Source organism: Mercenaria mercenaria, chromosome 1 (assembly GCF_021730395.1).
Source record: "Mercenaria mercenaria strain notata chromosome 1, MADL_Memer_1, whole genome shotgun sequence".
NCBI classification, from domain to species: domain Eukaryota; kingdom Metazoa; phylum Mollusca; class Bivalvia; order Venerida; family Veneridae; genus Mercenaria; species Mercenaria mercenaria.
In genome coordinates this window covers 40,687,296-40,708,455 of record NC_069361.1, presented here as the reverse complement: position 1 = coordinate 40,708,455, position 21,160 = coordinate 40,687,296, and the positions used below count along the sequence as shown (strand labels likewise).

The 21,160-nt window shown below is 32.0% G+C and overlaps 1 protein-coding gene across 1 annotated transcript in view; it reads left to right on the top strand.

The window, feature by feature from the left end:
- The window catches only part of LOC123523216 (uncharacterized), a 197,073-nt gene that overhangs the window by 175 nt on the left and 175,738 nt on the right, over positions 1 to 21,160 (top strand). Inside the window, 22 exon segments of the mRNA XM_053541968.1 lie at positions 149 to 239; positions 757 to 880; positions 2,743 to 2,881; positions 3,095 to 3,158; positions 3,334 to 3,446; positions 4,815 to 4,900; positions 5,179 to 5,237; positions 6,521 to 6,642; positions 7,980 to 8,079; positions 8,815 to 8,947; positions 9,129 to 9,294; positions 10,027 to 10,216; positions 10,702 to 10,910; positions 14,952 to 15,055; positions 15,242 to 15,417; positions 15,594 to 15,739; positions 15,990 to 16,166; positions 16,986 to 17,128; positions 17,397 to 17,467; positions 17,960 to 18,120; positions 19,819 to 19,985; positions 20,229 to 20,415. Coding sequence (XP_053397943.1) covers positions 149 to 239; positions 757 to 880; positions 2,743 to 2,881; positions 3,095 to 3,158; positions 3,334 to 3,446; positions 4,815 to 4,900; positions 5,179 to 5,237; positions 6,521 to 6,642; positions 7,980 to 8,079; positions 8,815 to 8,947; positions 9,129 to 9,294; positions 10,027 to 10,216; positions 10,702 to 10,910; positions 14,952 to 15,055; positions 15,242 to 15,417; positions 15,594 to 15,739; positions 15,990 to 16,166; positions 16,986 to 17,128; positions 17,397 to 17,467; positions 17,960 to 18,120; positions 19,819 to 19,985; positions 20,229 to 20,415 — 2,928 coding nt within the window.

Here is a 21,160-nt window from a genome sequence, read left to right as displayed (position 1 = left end):
GCTGTACACTGTTATTAGTACTACTGTCACAACATCTATAACAATAATAATATTTTAAGTTGATTTCATAGTTACTATTATCCGGTACTTTGTGTCTCAGGGTCTTATATGTAATCTATAAAATGTAATCTTACATGGATACTTTCAGATTGGTTTTGTCAACGTTGCAGACAATGATAATTTCCAAGAGCTACTGTTAATTGTGCATGACCTAACATTCAGCTCCGAAGCTCACCCAGGTAAGAAATGTATACTTCAAGTTACGATTTTTAATAATAATTACAGGCATTCAGTAAGATTGTTTAACATATTTTATCTTGAACATAATTATCATCAAACAATTGATTAGATTCGGTTAATAACATGGACACTGAGCTATCTTAAATGAGTAAAAATCACTAATATCGTTTAATATTATACTGCAATAGTATGCTAAACATAGTATTATGCTGCAATAGTATGCTAAGGCATAGTATTGAAGCACAATTGTTGTGATTGCCGTGCATGAAGAAATTTGTCCAGGTGTTACTCATATTGCCCGATCTTGGGCGATTTTATTTTCGAGAAGTGTTTCTACGGAACCCTAACAAATTTTAGTTATAATTTCAAATGCTGAAGATATATTTCCAGGTAAGAGAGCCAATTTTATTGACATAATATTCCATGTTATTCATTTTAAAGTAATCATGTAATAGCATTTTAAACAAAATTTGTTTTTCACAATGACTTTTACAAAAGGCATTTGATTTATTACAGGGTCATTAAAATACATAGCTTTTAATAATCTAGCACAAATGGTAAAGTTATACAAATATTTTAAGCTCAAAGACAGTATTTTATTCACAGAAGCAAGCAATCACAAGTACGATTTCTCAAAATGGTAAGTATTCTAAGAGAACTTTATTTATTTTTGCGACGTCATGTATACATTGCTAAATATTACAGTTATGGAGCCGAATTATTATGCGATCTGACATGTTTATACATGTATCCCTATATTAAATACATCACTCATTGAGTAACAATATTGATATAATTATCTATTCTATCAAACTATTAGCACTGAATTATTAGGTGCGTCAGCAATGATTGTTTAAAATATACCTATATAAATTCTCTGTCAAAAACAGCTTAAATATAAACAGGCAGAAAAAATATCCATATTGTTCCTTTTGTATTACATGTTGCAGGACTACTTTCATTCAATATGCATGACCTGATGCAGCACAAAAGTACTAAACTGATTGGTATTTTAACATCGGCAAGCAAATTAAAGTGTTTTTTTCAATAACAAAACAACAAACAAGAAAAGGTGGAGATATATTATAAAAGGGTCATTACAACAGTAGCTAGATCTGTGATTTTGCAAGGACTGATCATACTCGGCGCTTGAGATCCGATCAGACAACATCCACTTGAGCCAAATACAGCATCCTAGGTCAAGCAGCTATTATAATAACCCTACTGTTCCCACTGTCTGGCAGAAGTGTTATTAAGATCACGGCGTTTACTCAATATGTTAGGGGCCTAAGAAGAGTGTTGAACATTTTATTATCTCTCATGATAAGGCTAAATCTAACAAAGCCAAGTAATTTACTTGGTTGGCTTCTTTGCTTCCGGATTGTCTTCATATAGTATTACGTTGATTTTGGCAGTAATGTTCTACACAATCATTTGATATTTGAAAAGGTCGAACCATGCGGATACAGGTCATTTTAAACGTAAATAAACCGTGATTCACAAACACAAACTCCAATGGAACTACAGCATTAACTTCAGATGGTATAACTTTTATTAGTTTCATAAAGACACCTGACATGAGAAGTGGATGTAAAATATCTGTGTATGAAAGTGGCAGAGCTAGACTACCTCAAACAGAATTAACGAAAAATACAAATGCAAATTTATGGACTGGGATGTCTAACCCCAAATAATGTTTCTTAGAATCTAATGACAGAAGTGTGTGTGTGTGTGTGTTCGGGTTGAGCGTCTTTTTCAACATTTTTTTCAGTCATATAAACGACGGTGTCTACTTGTAGCACAGGGCATAATGCCCAACTTTTTAATGCTTCATAAGAAATGGAAATGTTATATTTACTCGAATGAAAAAGACAGTGGCCACTATGACCGAGTGTCGCGGACTTCGAATCATTGGCTCCTCAATGATGCTGATCAAGTCTCACTCGTTGACTTCTTCATGCAAGGAATCCGTCCAGCTGGATTACGGATGTTCGGTGGTTCTATCAGGTGCTCGCCTGTGATGCACGGAGGGACATCTTAGGTCTTCCTCCATCATCAAAGCTGTAAAGTCTCCATATGATCTATAATTGTTTCGGAATAAAAGAAGAAAAAATGCAGATGAAGAAGATATTCTCCGGGAAGCGTCTCGTAGACACCAACTCTTACATACTGATATGTTTGTTGGTACGTTTTTTATTTTGCTGGATTTAAAGTCGTGCCGATACAATTATAGTCATGTAGCGACTCTCCAACTTTTGATGTGGAGAAATACACCAAGGTCCAGCTGGTTGGTGTCCTAATATGATACCAAAAGTGAGTCTTGAACCCACATTGGTGACGGGCAAGTGCTTCAAAGGCATCTACTTTAACCACTTGGTAACGGAGGTCCATCTTAAATTTTTGAGACGGATGACGTCACCAAAAATGTAATGATGATATATACTAACATGTATCATGTCAAAGAAATAAAATGTTATGGGAAACTTTGAACTATTTTTACAGGTTTTCTTTTGAGATAAGCCACCGTGGAGAAATTGGAAAGGTATTTCATCAGCCAAATGAAGAACATGAAATTTTAATGGTTAAGAAAGGATTTGCGAGCATGCTTTCAGCAAAACTTCATCATCGACACGAAGTAATCGTTAGTATTTACCATTAACCAGTTAACCGTGTGGAAATTGTTATAAAATATAACTTTTAAAAAGTGGGGAACATGCAAGTCATTAATTTAAGCTTAATTTCGTGTATTTCCATCTTCTTGCATATACGCTAATGTTATCTGCTAGTTCTTTATCTGTCTTGTTTTCGCCAAGCAGTTTTGACTTTTCGACTCAGAATATGTAATGTGTTTCAGATCGAGCATGAATCCAATATACACGACAGCTGGCGATATGAAACAAATGAACTTGGACGAGAAGGTTGGTCATGCAAAGCTTACTTTTAATGTCTTGCGATTCAATTTCATCAAATTGTTATAAACGTGAGCGGTTTTCATATATATTGACGTATTTCTAAAGAGTATGAATTTCAGTTATAAATTAGTTATATACATTCAGATATATTATATATGCATAATTGATTGTTTTTTTCCAGGTTTTCACAATGCAAAATATACAGTAAACAAAACGACATCTGGGTTTGAGTACGTGAAGACAAGAAACAAAACAAATGTTAAGTCATTTAACGGTAATGGTACATATGCAAAGGTAATGATTTTTTATGTTGTTATATAATTTATTTCTAATAAAATCAATAAACTGCTTGAATGTACGTACCACAATCACATATTTATTATGAAAGTAATTTTAAACCTGAATGATAAATTTACTTTGAAAGGTAAGGACATGATATATACTAATAAAATATTTCCGCAGTACTCTTTGATTAAAGAAACTGTTTTGCTACTATGTGTAACATGTTTTGCAATGAGCTATGTATATGGATGTTAGAGTTACCCTAAATGGTGTTTGTACCCGTTGTTAAATGATAAATATAACTGTCAATGCCAAGAAATAAAATAGGTCAGAATGTGAGTAAAATAAGAAATACATGTAAAAAGAACATCTGCTTGTTCCACATGTAGCATTAAAATATGTTCCACTCCTGAACATTATAACACGGCTATTTCACCCGTGAAAATATTGCAACTATTGTATAACTGGACAAAGATCTTACATTGTCAAGAAAATAAACATTTTTAAATCAGTATATGATATAGATCTTGGACAACAACAAATCAATCAATATGTTATAATTAATTTCTCTATATGTTTTGATTGATTTATCTTGTGACATGGTTAAATATTTCTTATTTTTCCCCCTAAAATTTTACACATATTTTTAATCAAAGCTATTTATTTGAATGCTATATTTGTATTGTAAATTTCTTATGAAAGCATTCCTTTATAAATATATTATTTACATAACTTGTAGCTAGTTACCATTTATCATTTAATGCAGTTTAACTTTCATCTTTTTCTTCTTTTGCCAAACCTGCTATAGTTTTGTTTATATAATAATCATTATGTATATTATGGACCATGTTATGGTTATAAAATGTTGAAATATGAAATAAATTTAATTTAAGATAACGTTTAGATATTTATTATTTTATTCTCAAATTTTAATGTTATTAACATGTAGAAATTGATTACATTTGTATTATGTTATAATCTAACTAAAACAAAATTAAGTAGAAAACTAAAGTGCAGGTTCCGTCTGAACTTGTCAAACATTTATCAGGGCACAGAGTTTGTTAATATTTATAGATTTTCTTTCATCTAAAAGAAGTAAAGGAACTATAGGGAACGGCAAAGTCACATGATAACATTCACATAAATCAAGACTAAGGCACATGTAAATTATTTGTAAATTTAAATGTTTAGTTTTCAACACAGCATAGTATCTATAAAAACGTCCCAAAGTACCACAATAACTATTCATCCTCGTAATGTTTTATAAAACTGTTTACTTATGATGTTTTTGGCTGGATTAGGGTAACTATTATTTGTTAGAAATATCAAAATGAGTGAAATGATTTCTTGGAGTTTATAAATATACTTTTAACCATACAGATTTTGCACTTCCACGAAGACTTGAACACAATTCATAGTGTTATGATTGAAGAAGATGTTAACATTGACTTTTCAACAAAGGCAGGGTATGTCTTAAAATATTCAGTACATACAATAATACTGTATCAAATATTTTTTTCCAAATACTTTTAGTATGTCACATGCAATATTTTCATGTTGTTAATGTTAACATGCAATGTATTAAATGCTTTGAAAATTGATTCAATATTTTGTTTTAATATAATTGGCTGCAAATATTTGAAATTGTATCGTTAATTTTATTAGTGGCCACATTCTCGTGATGCTCCCTTTTATAATCATGATAATATGATACTGTTATCTTATCTTCTTTTTGTTCATGCAGATTTAATCCTTTTTATGGAATGCGACCGGTGCAAGCTACGACTGGCTTTTCAGAAATGGGTTTGTATTGTTGTAATTAAAATAATGCAAACATTAGCATTTGTATTTTTTTCTATTATGCAATAAGGGACGGCAATAAATGTTAAAAAAAAAAACTCTTACATATTTCTGAAAAAAATTTTAGTTGCCATCCTATTAGGAAGAAATAATAAAGAATAATATAACCTACATGTATCTTTTATTCACGTGTTTGCCAAATATTTAATTCATTTTCTTGTCCGGCATTTGAGTTGTATATACTGTGGTGAATAGCAATTTACTTTGAGCAGTAACGTACATTCTTAAAGAATCATAAATCACATTCCTTGAAATCATAAACTTAGCAAAATTCATTGAAGCAATACTCTTTTTATCCTATTTATCATTGATTTCAATGAAACGGCAAACATTTCAAATTCTATATAGTCTTTCAACATTATACAGATTTACACAATTTTAATAAATATTCATTTGATTGAATTATCTGAAGGAAAAATGTCGACACTTTTAATTCTTGAATTTTACGGACGTCTTCACGAACATAGAGGATTTTACATGGGTGTGTTTTCTTACAAGTTATAATAAAACGCGCAGATCGTGTCGTGATTTTTTTTTTATTCCAGTTTAAGAGTTTCTTTCTAGTTCTGTAAAACGGATCTTTTTCGTTCAGATAACACGGGTGACAATCGACATGTATTAGGGAAAATTTTCATGATTTTGCATTTTTTTAAATTTTGTAAATAAATATAAAAGGGTGATCCTAGTAATGATAAACGTTTAGCCATTTGCACAAAAGGCCACTCATCAATGTAAACCGTACCGAAAAATAGAAAGACAAATATCAAACAGGGAATGCCACGTACCAAAAATGCAGCCTCCCCAAAACGAAACCCACCGCACGCAGACGTGCACATCACAAACACACACACACACGCGCGCACACACAAACACAAGACAGAATATCCAACAGGGAAACCACGTTCCAAAAACGCAGCCTCCTCAAAGACACACACGAACAACACTCGCACACTACACACACAAAATAAACACACAAGGACAAAACAAACAAATACAGGAACACAGTGGGGCACCGCCTTGGAACCACCACTGGGGAGTTTAAACCGGTTTTTGGTGCGCACCCAACCTCACTCTTACCAGCCATTTAAGTGCTTTTGAAATATTTTTGAAATGTTGACGACATTTATAAATAAATGATCAGCGAAACAAAACATTTTAGTAAGAAAGTTAACAGTTGCATTTCTGTGTGATTTATAGTTATTGATAAAAGTAAACAATTATGACAGGTTTTCCGTCAATAATCGCCAGCTCAAAGGACAGACTAATATTTTTGAAGAAAACACAGTTTACAGCCAAATCAACAAAACCACTGAGTCTCAAAACCGGAAGTATTCATCACACCATTAAGGTATGCTTTACCTTAAGAGTTTGTTTTATTGATATATTACTACGAAGTACCTGAGGTGTTTTTATCAGCAAATTTCAATTCTTTATAACCTTGTAATAATATCATTATTGTCATATTTTTCCTTTACTGTAGTGTTAGAAGAAGTTATTATAATGGTCGTGATGACATAATATTGCTCAATAGAATGTCACAGATCAAACAGGTTCAAGAAGAAACAAACTGCAAATATTGTTGAAAACTGGCCTGAAGATTCAGAACAGAAGATGTGTTCCTGTAAAATTATATAAAGATTATTAAAAAGTTACAACGCCATTTCATGAGCCCTATAACTTTGACGAATCAATTTGACTTTAATTATTTTAGTTACAAGTCATCAATGATCATTTGGGTTAAAGCTTTTTAAACGTCGTGCCTGAATTTTCTTACACGATTTTTTTCAACTACAATTATGTTAATATACAATAAAAGATTAGTCAGTTTTAATTCGTCAGTATCTGAATCAGTTCCGATGTAAACGAAAGTATAATTTTATGCGAGTCAGGGTATGATAAACACAACAGTTTTAAGCTGTTTTATTGAAAAATTGATGATCGAATATTCAGTTATATGTTCGAAAGGTTAACTGAATATCCAAATATCAAAAATGCTATTTTTTGACATATTTAATATATATGTAAAGGGAAATTTGACAATGCTACCTGGTCTTTCAGGGATTTGAAAATCTAATTGATTTTGAAAAAAAATAATACAAGGGCACCCAAAGATCATTAGACAAATTTTAAAGTGATTTCGAAATCTATGTAACTGTTCTGAGGAGAATATTTCACAATTTCCAGTGGCCATGCCTCCTACAGCCATATCTTAAAAAGTCTCTTAAAAAAATATAGATATATAAAGAATCTTTCCCCATGTGGTTCTGGGACGATCTATGTATGAAAAGAATTGTAACCACTGCTTTACCCTTGCATGATCGTAAGAGGCGACTAATAGGGTCTTAAAACTTGGTTTTGCTGTAAATTTTGATTCCATACCTCATGTTTTTATTTCGATGTAAATGAGATGTGAAACCAAAATTTGTAGTCCTGTTTGGCACCATATAACCTATACTGTGTTTGTGCACCGTAAAACCCAAATAAATAAATAAATAAATCTTGGTTTTGGGTCACTCAATGCATATGCTGTGTGATCATCTTAAAATCGGGAGAATTTGACATTGTTTGTAGAATTTAATTTCTGGACGCAACTTGAATAGATAATTTTTCCCTTGTGAAACTTGGTTAAGTAAAACGAAAACAAGCTAATTCTATTTTTTAAAATACCATTTATTTTATCTTTAGCTGACAAAAAGGAGTGACTCAAAGACAAAAAGTGACATTAAGGATGCATTGTCTTACATTGCTGGAAACCTGTCTTGCATTCGTCACCAACCAGAAAAAGGTTAAACTGATTAATTCTAAGTAGTGCTTATTTGCTGAATATTGTAGGCCATTCAAAATGATAGAAAAAAGTTGTGCGAAAGTCAAAAAATGTTTTTCTTGGTACGGTGATATATTTTAATGAACACTTTTTTAACTACTATTTGTCGGTGTTAATGTTACGGCGAGTTGCTCGGAATATAAACTGACATTACCTATTGTTTCTAATTGTATAAAGTGTGATAATTAATGACTTTTCTTAGTACACTGCGGATGTAATCTAGATGTTAGACAGTCCTCTGTTGGTGAGAAAAATAGTAATTGGTGTGTATTGTTCTAATATGAAATATGCTCGTCGTCTTAAATTCAGATGTGGAAAAGCTAGCATTCCTTTCGGTTCGGCTTCGATTTTGACATGTTACTTTTATATTCACGAGAAGTCATTCTGGAAATGCATTCGTAAATTAAAATAATAACCTACATGAATACTATCCCAGTAATAATTAGACATTATTTTAAATGACAGATGCTTATCACACTCTGTGTATAAACCTAAACGTAACCTTGATGGTTTCTGAAATCCGTAGATCGGGATGTCATATGTATATTTTGTGACAAGATAACCAATTGTCTGTTAAAAACAATTGCAGTTTTATATAAACGAAAACAAAGACATGACTAATTATTTTTAATTATATGCTCAGATACTTTACAATAGTATTACAAATCTCAAACTGCCAACTGCGTTTTACTTCAGGTTCCCCTGAGGTCGGAACTTGTTTTCATAATTTGGTTTTGGCACTTGAAGTGATGGATGAGTCAGATGTTGAAGACATCACAGATGACTACTTTTTGACAGCGTACGTATTGTTATGTATGATGTACGTGATGTAAGAAGTGTGAAAACAGATAATAGCATTTTACATTGCATTTGCTACAAATCGTTTACTCTAAGACAATGATACTTACTTTGTCCTTTATATCTTGTGCGCAGTTTAATTTGTTGTGAATTTCTAAATAAAAAGTGCAATGCTTCGTTTTCTTATTTCAATGTAATATAATTGTTTACAGGAAACGAACGAATAAAGGCGACATAAAAACAATAGCTGATGCATTAGTAGCAATAAATTATCAAAGGATAATAGTGGATAAAGTACTGAATAATTTGCGTGTAGATGAGGAACTCTTAATGAGTGTACTTACATCACTCACGTCTATGGACAATGCACCAACACCGGTAAAAATTAAATTATTGTCAATATTTTTGTATCCGCTATGCAGCCGCAAGAGCGACGTGGTATCTGTAATTAGTTATCGCAAATAGTTATTTAGTGTTTGAATATATAGTGAAAAAAGGTGCGTACCAGTTATTACAGACATGACTTTTGAATAGATTACATATTGTCGGCAATAATTTTATGTATGTGATATGAATCGCTCTTTGCAAAACTTGCTTCCATTGCATAAGATCACAAAATTCGTAATGTTTTATAAAGACAGACAAACGTCGTTGCTAAGTTCTATCTAGTATCAGCAAGTGCAAAAGGGAACCAGAAGATGTTAATTTTAAGTAGTACGTAAAATAGGGACGTGGTTGACATTTTCATGATACAGGACTCATTTTAATGTCAACTCGTAACAAATAAAACCCCTGAATATTTCGTAGTTTCTTTTGCAATTTTTGTACTTGCATATAATTAAGCAAATACATCTGTTTTTCCTGGTTCTTTAGAAGTATGTCATTGTGGTAGGATTTGATGTGTTTAGAGCGTCTAGAAGAAAAGTTGTATTTATAATGTGATATAATTGAATGTTGTTATATCAGACCAAGATTTCATTGCATTTGTATATACCAAACTCACATTTTGAAATATAGATTATTTTTGAGCGAGTAAAACCAAAAGACATTATTCTTTTAACATACAACTGATATTTACATAATGACGTTCTATTGTATTCAATACCACAGGAGCTTTTGACGACAATAGAAAAGTTTTGCTTCAAAGGAAGACGTTCAGAAAACATACTACTTTCTCGAGATATCAGATATGTGTCTTGTTTAACATTTGGGGGACTAGTTGGAAGTGTGAGGAAGTACGGTCAACCTGAATACGCCGAACAGCTCGTGCAATATCTCCATGATGAGCTAGGACTACATGGTATCATTTCACATGTCATTTTTATTTTTATGTTTAGAAGTATTTTTTAAAATCATAATCCCCTTCAAACAAGATGATTAAAAGTGACGCAACTGGCAATAAATATTCGGAAGCCTTGTGTTGGTGATATATTTGATTAAAGTCACTTCTGTCAGAGTATCGCAATTGTATCAACTGAATGTTACTTGAAAAAAATATTATCGCTTGCATGATTACATTTGCTGACCCCTAACAGACTGAATTCTTGCATTTTAAAATGACTTCACATAAACACACTTCATACACAAGCTTTAGAAATGATCAATCATATCAATTGATATAAGTCGATGCAGTTTTAGGTGGCTGCTTTGCAAACAAAAGTACTTTACTGAAAAATAATTGCAAGTGTCAGTGTAAATAGAAACGCCACTTATTCTATGCCTGAGGATGGTGAAATAGTATGCATCATACATTTAGACATTAGTGTCGTATTCTTTGTATATCAGATCCATGGTTATTTGAGATGAAAAGATCAGTTATGACAGAGGTTGAAAGTGTAGAGCATGATCACAATAAAGTTGTACTCCTTGATGCCATCGGCAATGCAGGATTACCTGTGTCGTATGAGCATATATTGTCACACATCAATTCAACAAACTCACAATGGATCAAACGTACAGGAATTCATGCACTTAGAAAATTCCATGACATTAAGGTAATTTGTGTGATTATTTCTCATTTTCTAGAATTTATTCTGTTTAAAACTCGAAGTATATATTTACCATAATTCAACTTGTGTCTTCAGTTGGCATATAGAAGGATGAAAATGTAATTGTCAGGTAATTAGAGTGTCAAAACCAATACAAGATAGTCAGACATGTAGATACTGGAAAAGTATCTTAGTGTATTTTATTAATTTAAAAGTTAAATGTTTAATGAATAAATTTTTATCTTGTAATACTTTTCACAATTACTGTGGCGAATATGTATTTTCGTTAAAGTTCCAAATATGTGCAATTATTTAATATGTGTTTACAGTCTCTGCATATTTAGTATGATCATATTGTAAATTTTATATCAGGTGAGTGACGATATTAAAATATAAATCGTCTCGTTAGAATTTTCACTTCAGGCGAAAAGATGACATTTTAACATAGACTTAAGAACAAATACATTAAAAGAACAATAAGTGTAGATGAGTATTTATTAAAAATATTGTTAGCGTTGTATCGAGAAATATGCACTTGTTTATTTCGCATAATATCTTGCTCCTAATTTTCCAGAAAATATAATCCCTATATCGCCTTACAATTGCTAGTATATGAACGTTATTTTTACGATTTATCTGTTATAAGAACGCTGAATCGTGTCCATCTATACTGTTTTTCCAGGCTTATTAATTGCTACAACGTCAATCGTTAGGACGTTCTTGCAATAAGACGCACTGCTTATTGACAATACTGACAACTTATATACCCTTTCTGATAATTTATTCAACTTTGAGCTAACAAAACACAATACTAAATTCGTTTAAGTGGCACTTAAACATTTAGAAGAAATGAATTATTGAAACTGTAATAAACTGTAATTTACAACCACTTGTCCGCTCAAATAATAAATTCAGCAAAATTATTTCAAATATACTTGAAAACAATTAAATCATTAAACATTCTACTCGTGACAGTCGGTGCTATCAATCACATCAGTACACTGTCATTCAGGAAAGATATAAAAGTTTCCTTATTGCGTACTGTCATTTATTGGCTGCTCTTTAAAATATAGTGACAAAACAACAATACGGACTATTTTTTAACACCTTGTGACAAAATTGCTATTATTTTACCTCACATCAATGCCCAAGGCAAATTTTCCATTAGTTTAATTAAATAATATAAAACAATTGTATAACATTCCCCAGTGATTTAATATATCTCTTGTGCAGATCGTTATTTTCTTTTTCTGTGCATGTGAAATCATTCGTAATTTAATATCACATGCGCACTAGCACTATATTTTTTTCTGCGATTATATTATTTTTTTATATCTCCCGTTGGGTGATACGATGCTTTTGCATTGGTCAAAAAATTGCAGAAGTTATTTTTGACAATGCGATAATATATTTTAGAATATAATAATATATTTTCTTGTGCTCATACATGTATGAACCCAGCCGATCTTTCATTTTTATGAATTGCTCTCCTTGCTAAACATTTTGAAACAATTTTTTTATCAAATGTAGAATCGAAATATGATCAGCGGATAAGAAATGATCTAAACTCACAGTTATATGTTTCGTTCAGAAATAAGAATTTCAAGGTCATCGCCTATTGTAATGTGTTACTGCTGTCGGTTTCGGCGCAATACGCGCATTTCGTTATTTCAACGTCTCGGCTTAAAGGCACTCGCTACAGTTATTCCGGACGGGTCGATATTTACCCCAACACCGTGCCAATTTGTAATCGATGTAGCTCACTGTAGAGCTGGTGCGATCTTCTGCGCATGCCCGGAAGTGATTATCTAATGTCGCGTACGGCAAAAATTCGCAAATTATTGTATGCATTTAATGTACAAAATGTATAATATACTGACTAAAGGTTAGGGTAAGTATCACCATGGTTACAAAATATAAACATTTAAAGTACTTTTAGTTCAAATTGCTTCAATCCGACATATACTGGAGTTTGTTATTTATACCAGCGCTCCAACTCTGCATTGAGTCACATCTGTTTATAATCCCGTACCGTACCCGTACCGTACATTTGTAAACTATAGGTTTTGTTAAAAAAAAAAAGGCGGAAACTTTCATCGTTCTATGCTATCAAAATGCTTCAGGAACACCTTAAAATCCGCTTATTAAGAAATCTGCCGTTTGATAATTTTATATATATATATTTCTAAGTCATTTGCTCAAACACTGAAAGAGTATTTCGTACCAACCTGCGTTGTATAAATGCCCGCCACACCCCACCTCGTTGTAATTTGATTTAAGCGAAATCTAATATGGTGACCTATCAATTTTCTTTTTGTTTTAGATTAGGTATACATAACCAAAGGTATGTGCAGGGTTTGATTAAATTCTATTATGTGAAACTCGATAAATAGCAGAAGATCCAACTTAAAACTGAAAAAATATGCAAAAATAGCCCTTGGGTCTGCTGAACAAGTATTCCTTTCTTTACAAAATCATGTTCTTTTGTTTTTTCTGAGTATGTTTCAAATAGATATATTGTTTTCCGTTATAAAAATGCTTAGATAATCAAATTTTTGCTGATTATTGTACTTTACTGAAATATATTTTAGGATTACAGAAATTTTGAAAAATGTTTAAAATAGCACCATATCTAGGGGCAAATTAAATTGAAACAAAGCTGGTGACCTAGTATTTTTATTTCATTTTTCAATACATCTTAACATGATCTTTTAATACAAAACATTTCATCAAAATCTATTATTGAGAAAAAAATTACGAAACTGTAGCGAGCGTCCTTAACCTATCATATTGCTTGAAGAAAGATCTAAAAAAAATCGACTCAATTTTAGGCTCTCTAGTAAAGACACCTACTGTGGTTATTTTATTGGGTGTTATAATCTACATTCTAACACGACCAGCAAATAACTTACATACATGTAGAGCAAAATCTATCTCGGGTTATTATGCAATAAACCACTCGCGTGCAATGACGTCATGTGCGTAGCACGATCGTAAAAAGTAGTTACCAGTTTTTCTAACACTGTTGTACTTGTATGTCGTGTTAGATTCGAAATTACAAGTTCCCAAGTGTGATTTATCGTAGAATAACCCGGGTGTTTCGTTCTTATGCGAAATAATATATTCTTACGCACAAGAACTCAAAACTCGGGTTATTTTACGATAAACTACGTTTGGGAACTTATTATTTCTTAATTTTAATGATCATTTCAATAATCATTCAATTCATTATTTTGATTTTACAGTACATGTTTGACCTGTCTATGCTTTCGGTTTAATAAATAAAATCTGAATTCCTGAGTGTATGGTATGCATGTTCACCTCTCAAAATATAAATATAGACCTCGTCTGACGCCTCCGTCGAAATTCATATAATTCTAGGAGAAAATATTTATATTACACTTCCAGGAATGCAATATGTATATGAAACTGCAATTCGTTAAAGCGGCATGCCTCCAGATTATTCGACAACAAAAAATACTTTTCTTAGATATCTTGAAATAAATGTTATATTTCTTAAGACAGCTTTAACACTTAATTACTGTTACGGAAACACATGAGAGTTTGCTGTTTTTACTACTTTTTACGATGAAAATTTATAGCACTACTGGTTACGACGACGGGAAAATGTCTTTATTCTCGCGGCGGTCCGGGGTTCAATTCCCGACGTTACTCATTCTGAACATAGTTCAAGGTGAGAATACAGTATAGCAATTATATACTCGTGTTACGGTCTATAAGTAATTGTGTTTACCTGTATTAAGTAAAACTGAACCACGTCTTCAGTCAAGATGATCTTTTAGGGCAGGCTAAGAAAATTATTTTAGTAGTGAATACTGGTGTTCGACGTCATTTCAATGGGTGTCGTCGTGTCTTAATTTTCATTACCTCAAAACATTCTGAAAAAAGATTCGTCACTAAATCGTGAAAAAATGATCACAAAACTTACAGTTCAGCGAGTAGTTGCATGACTGTATTGTTGCATATTAGTTGTGCCTTATTTGTTTAGTTGATAATCATAGTTTTTTTTTTAAAATGTTTAAACAGACGTTGCAGCAACTTGAGAGAGTGGCTTTGTATGATGATGATGATACTGTACGCTATGAAGCACTTCTCCAATATCAAGCTCATCCATTAGCAAACGTAGACAGGTATGGCTATATTTCATATGATTTGATGCACCAAGACATTCGTTTACTGCCAAGTTGTAATATTTCATTCTTGTGAGATTTTTTTCAGCTTTGTTTAACAAACACAATGTACGTATTTATTAATAAATCTGTAATAATATCGTGTGTAAGTATCGGATTATCATTTAGTATCATAATATTATCTAGCACTGGCGATGGAACAGGACTTGCCCGCGCAGGAATTTCAAAACGATCAATACTTGACGCGGAGCTTGCATTTAGACTTGAAGCCCCAGGGGTTGACTGGCGCAAACAGATTGGATCAAGTTCAATTGGTGCTTCGTTTGGCTTGATAATGGAAAATCTCCTTGATGTGAAAATGTGTATGTGAAGACTATTTTTACATTTTTGTAGAACTATTTTTGATTAAACTATAATTGCTTTCATAAACAGGAAATTTAAGTGTTTTTAATTGATCGAAATTATTCTATATTTACCATATTGGATGTAGGATTAAAGTTTTTGTATTGCGAACTTGTAGAATATCTATATATTTCAGCCTTGATAAAAGGGAGTGTAGATGTGAGAGTACATGATGAAGCTTATGTAAAGATCCATTTGGGATTTATTGGCAAGAGCGTTGACTTCTTTCTAGCAAGAATATGCTTCAAAGGCGGAGCGAAGTACGCGCTTAATATATTTAAGGTGACTATAATAATTTGTTGTCAATTACAGTTAAAATAAACGGGTTACTTGTACAGTTACAATACTTGTGTTTATGTTATCAAAGATAAAATGGAATTTGTTCTTTCAGCTGTAAAGAAATTTTCAATGACAAACAATTGTAGCATATACATAATTAGGCAGGTTTCTAAATAAGTCTTCCGTGGTGTAAGGAAAAGCAAACGGTTGAAATATGTGTTACTTCAAACGACTACCGATTGCAATTTTCTAGGAACTTGATCCAAAACTGGCCTTTGACCTCATAAAAGAGTTCATCAGCATAGTGAACAACGTTGTTGGTGCTGTGAAGAAAGGTGTGGAAGCATTCAAGAGAATTATATCTACCGACTTCTCTCTTAAGGATATTGTTGACAATTTTGTCAAGTCCGTCGGCGAAATGCCAGAAAAGGCAAGTGTTCAATCGAAAACTGATTAAATTTTATATATTTACTTCAATATTTGTCTGTTCAGGTGAAGATTGTGCATGATTGATACTAATAACATTTATTCTTATGTATATAAAAACCGTTGTAAAAAAAGGTAGCTAAATTAACGACAGTGTGTTTGAAAGAATTGAAATGAATTCTGTCAGTTATCTAATATTGTCAATTGTTTGGTAGTTATGTTCAAAAATATTGAAGTAGTAAAGATAACGTCTGAATTAATATTGTAAGTAAGATAAGATACGCATTGATAACTGGTAATTTTCATATTGCAGATATCAAAACTTGCCAGCAATATATACCGGGTCATGAAAAAGCTTGCTGTTTTCAAGCTGGATAGTCTTCCATCGTTCATAAAGCCTGTGATGAAATTTATTAATGCTGTCGTTCGTCTTTATGAAAAAGTCAAAGCAGATATAATGACATTTTACAATGTACGTAATTACAATTAATTTCCGCGCTTTACGAATATCTGTCTCCATCGATAATGTTAGTTTTGGTAAGGTAGCGCTTATGCTGAATCGGTGAATTTTTGAAAATAATTGAACGCATTTTGTTTTCTTGGAATACGTATATGTCTGTACGATAGTGTAAAAAGCAATTTCAACAGTATAGATTTTTGTAACAAATTTGTATCATTAATATCATGTATTTTTTTTTAATAGAACATCTTGAAATCAATACATCAATCTTTTTTAACAAAGATAGTAGCATAGAAGTCCATTGTACAGGTGAAGAATCAAATGCTGAAAATTATTGTTACGAAAGATTATTCTGCCTTATAGTCAATAGTGCAAGCCGTTAAAGTTGTAATTCCAAAAGCAGCAAAGGACGTGTTTGTAGCGATGCAAGACATAATCGACGGATTCATGAATATTTATAAAGACCATAAAACATCGCTTTTTAACATTGGTGCAGGTGTTATAAGGTAATTGTTGTAATTATCAATAATGTTTGTTAAAATTCGATATAGTCACTTCTAATCAGAGTTTAGATACATATTTGTATATGTATATTGTAAGTCAATATTAGTACAAAATGCTATGCCATAAAAACCATCAGTACCAACTAAATAGCTTCACCTGATTAATTGTTTGTACTTATTTGTATTCCGTTTATGTGGTGATACTATTACGCATTTGTGAATAAAATTATTTTGAAATGCTTACTTGTATTAAAATCATCTATACTTACAGAATATACGCGAACATCAACATCCTGAAAGACGCGAAAAACGAAATTATGAATCATGCATTCCTAAATGGAGGTAAATATGATTTAATTGTCATTACTGCTGCAAATTAAAAAAAAATAAATAAAAAAAGTTTGTTGTTTTCATTGATGTCAAAACAATTAACATCAAAGCAAGTTTAGCTGTATTCTTAAAACTTCAATCATAATATGGTTTCAACTTTTAATACTCTTTCATTTACTAGTAATACAGTGATTTGTTATTGCCTACGATATATGCGGAACGTAAATTTCGCTCACTATCACGAAGATTGGAAGATTGAAAAAAATCTAAGTATTTATCTTTCATCTGCATTCCTGTTGTTTTACATATGTCTGATTCTTAAGTGCTAACGATATTATGTTTTCACATTTTTTGCGTCCGATGTATATAGCCGCTAAATAAAAAACTATTTCAGAAACATGTACACTGCATTTTCTTTGTCTATGTTATTAACTAACGTTATTATCATATCTATATTAAAGTAACAGATGTTTACAACGATATGTAATTGTTTTCCATTTCAAGGAGAAAAACCTTATTGGACTGATCTTACTGAAGACGTAGAGACCATAGTCAAACTTTACCATGACGCTGAAAAAGCAATCAAAGACAAAGGACCAGGCTGGCTCAAAGAAACAGTCGAAAACGACATAGCAAACAAAGTTACAAAGGGCAAAACAACCCTGGTAAGGACGAATATAATATGTATCCAATGGATGAAGAAAACATATTCCCATCAGTAACACCTTATTTCGTTGTTTATCTTCCTTTATCATGTTTATGTTTTATGTAATTTGTTACAATACATTCTTTCTGTGTAAAGAGCAATTGCTCTTAAATATTTTTATCGAATGCAGGAGAAATTTTAAGCAGCAACAAATATCGAATTTAAAACTCATGTTAAATACTGGAGAAAAGTTATTTTAAAAAATCATAGATACTTAACAAGTGTTTTCAAGTAAACAATGAAGCATATACCAACTTTTTTTTTGATCTGGAAATGTAAGAATACTTAGTCTAACATAGTCTTTATAAATTTCTTATACATCATTATTTAAGGAAATTTAATCACTGTAAGTTTCTTCCTCAAGCCTGTTTAAAAGATAAAGCTTGATCAGTCTGTAAATTGGTTATATTGTGGTAACAAAATATTTTTTTTGTTTTAATCACTATTGTAAATTTGATAGTACCCCAAATTTAGCGCCCATATAGTTTAAACAATAAAGACAATTGTGCAAAACTACTGGATAAAGTTAGTGGAACTGTTTGGTCTGAAATCTCATTTCTTATAAGTTTACTACAAATAAATACTTAATACTCGTCAGAATGTATAAATGCTTACAAAAAACATTGTGACAAAGTCAATATGTTGGAAATTAGTGTTTGTACAGGTAAGAGGAATCGTATGACCTGTAAAGCGGGTAATATGAATTGACGTACCTTCTTATTCACAACTCGGGCCAATGCAACCTCAATTATGAAAATAAACTGATGCTGATAAAACAAGGCGAAATGTGAGCCCAAACATTCCTTACATTATATGCTAGAATTATATTATTGAAAGTTTTTTAACAGAGTGTTTCAAAGCCAGCATACATTGTCATCAAAGTGTAGGAGCTAAAAGTATAAAATGAGATAGGAATAACTATGTAAATACATGTAAAATTCAAGGCATTCCTCATTTGAGAATTCCTTTAACAAGGTGATAACAAACAGAGCGTTAGATAGCACTGATGAGAAGCAAACAAGACAACATATACCCATGATATTATCGAAATAAAAGCGAAATCGGTCTTTTAAACAGAGCAGTTTACTGTTTTATATTCAATTAAGGAATTAAATGCTTGTTTTGTGTTGTCTCTTTTTATTGTTTTCGTCCATCTAATGAATCCATTGTACCTAATATATTTGATAAACACAAAAGACTGACTGTTTCTGTCAAAAAGAGACCTATGAAACTAAACCTGTCAATTATATATACAGTCAACAATATACTCTGCTGCATGTATCAAACCTAATAAATCTAAAACACATGGATATTTGTCAGTTATAATTACTTTTAGTTTGCCTTACTCAACTGTGGAATTAGAGACCACATAAAAGTAGAAAAGTAGAACAAGCATTCATTAATTGTTGACCCTGTGGTTATAAACAAACATTGGGAAAAGATATCTTAAAAACAACACGTGCGAAAGATTTATGTGAAAAGTAGATCCAACCAAGCGTTGTATGTGTAAGATCATTAGAATGTGCTGTCCTATTAAGCTCTCATGCTATGATTATAAACAGATAGTCGTTACATCGCTGATAACAGTACCCTAATTGTTTGTCAAATCGAGTTTGTTATCTTGTTTACAATGTTTGCTTTTTTGTGTTTTCTTCAGAAAATTATAAAACAGAAAATTCAAGTTGAAATTGAAAGTGAGATGAAATCCTTAATAGCAACCTTCAGTTCATTGCGAGACATAGGCGGAGATTTTCTGAAACGCTTCAAAGTTCTGTCCGATATCTACAAGGATCTCAAAGAAGCATATGTGTCTTTGAAAAAAGGGTAGGCATGTTATTATTTCTCTGAAATATCACAGTGACTGTGGAAAGTCTACAATACATAAAAAGCACTTAACGATAGAATAATTGTATTCTGATTTAAGCAGAAAATACTCGTAAACAATCATTTCCAGGAGGTTTTGTTTCTGTGTTTCATTTCTAAAGGGTTTCCATTCTCAAGATAAAAGGTATATCAGAGAAATAAGGATATTTTAAACACGACAATATAAAGATGACATTTTTGCAGGTACGAATTTGCAAGATCATTGGAAGATCGTATATATGGAACAAAGTTTCACAAAGATTTTCCTCGAGAAAAACGTGTGAGTGGCAGCGGATGTAGCGGGAACGGGTTTTATCCCTCAGCCCTAGGTAATGGAAATAACGAATACAAAACTGAAGGAATCGATCTTTTAAATAAAACTGGTGGACAGGTAAAGATTCCATTTTTATTTCCGCGATTTTGTATACATTATACATTTTGATATGAAAAAGGTTTTGTTAAAGTGTGCCAATGCAGAATGCCTCTATCAGTAATATTAGGCTACTGTATGTTTCATAGATAAAAGGAAAGAGTAGATTTCCCGGAAGCACAGAGCACCCCCAAAGAACCATGCATCACTAAGTAAATTGAAACGGAAAAAAATAGTAAAATGGTTGCTTCAATAATCTAACAACAAGTACATTCTAATTATATGTAGGATACAAAAAGGGTACGGGGTAGACAAAAGAGTAGGGTGTTCGGGGAAAGTGGAAAAAAGCAAGGATGGATGTTCATCAGGAAAAGTCACGTTTCTAAAAAGCAGTCTCCCTACACAGTAAACCACAGCAGCGCATAAAGCACGTAAACAAAACATACACATACATACACATACACGCGCACACTCCTAACGCACACACGCTAGCACACGCAGACAACTATTTACCGAATTCTACAACCTACATCCGCATAGTATACGGGTTGAGTAAGACCAAGTTTCAGAAGTGTTTTATTGTTTGTATTATAATTCATAAAATTTAGAAAGACTGTAGCAAACTTTAGTGAAAGCCTTCGGTATTTTTGATATCGATAACACTGCTGTATTAACGTTTTGGCAAATTAAAGATTATATGGTGGGGGAGGGGGGTTGGGAGGGGGTTACAATTTCAGAATTGAAATCGTGTCTTTCGTCATATATT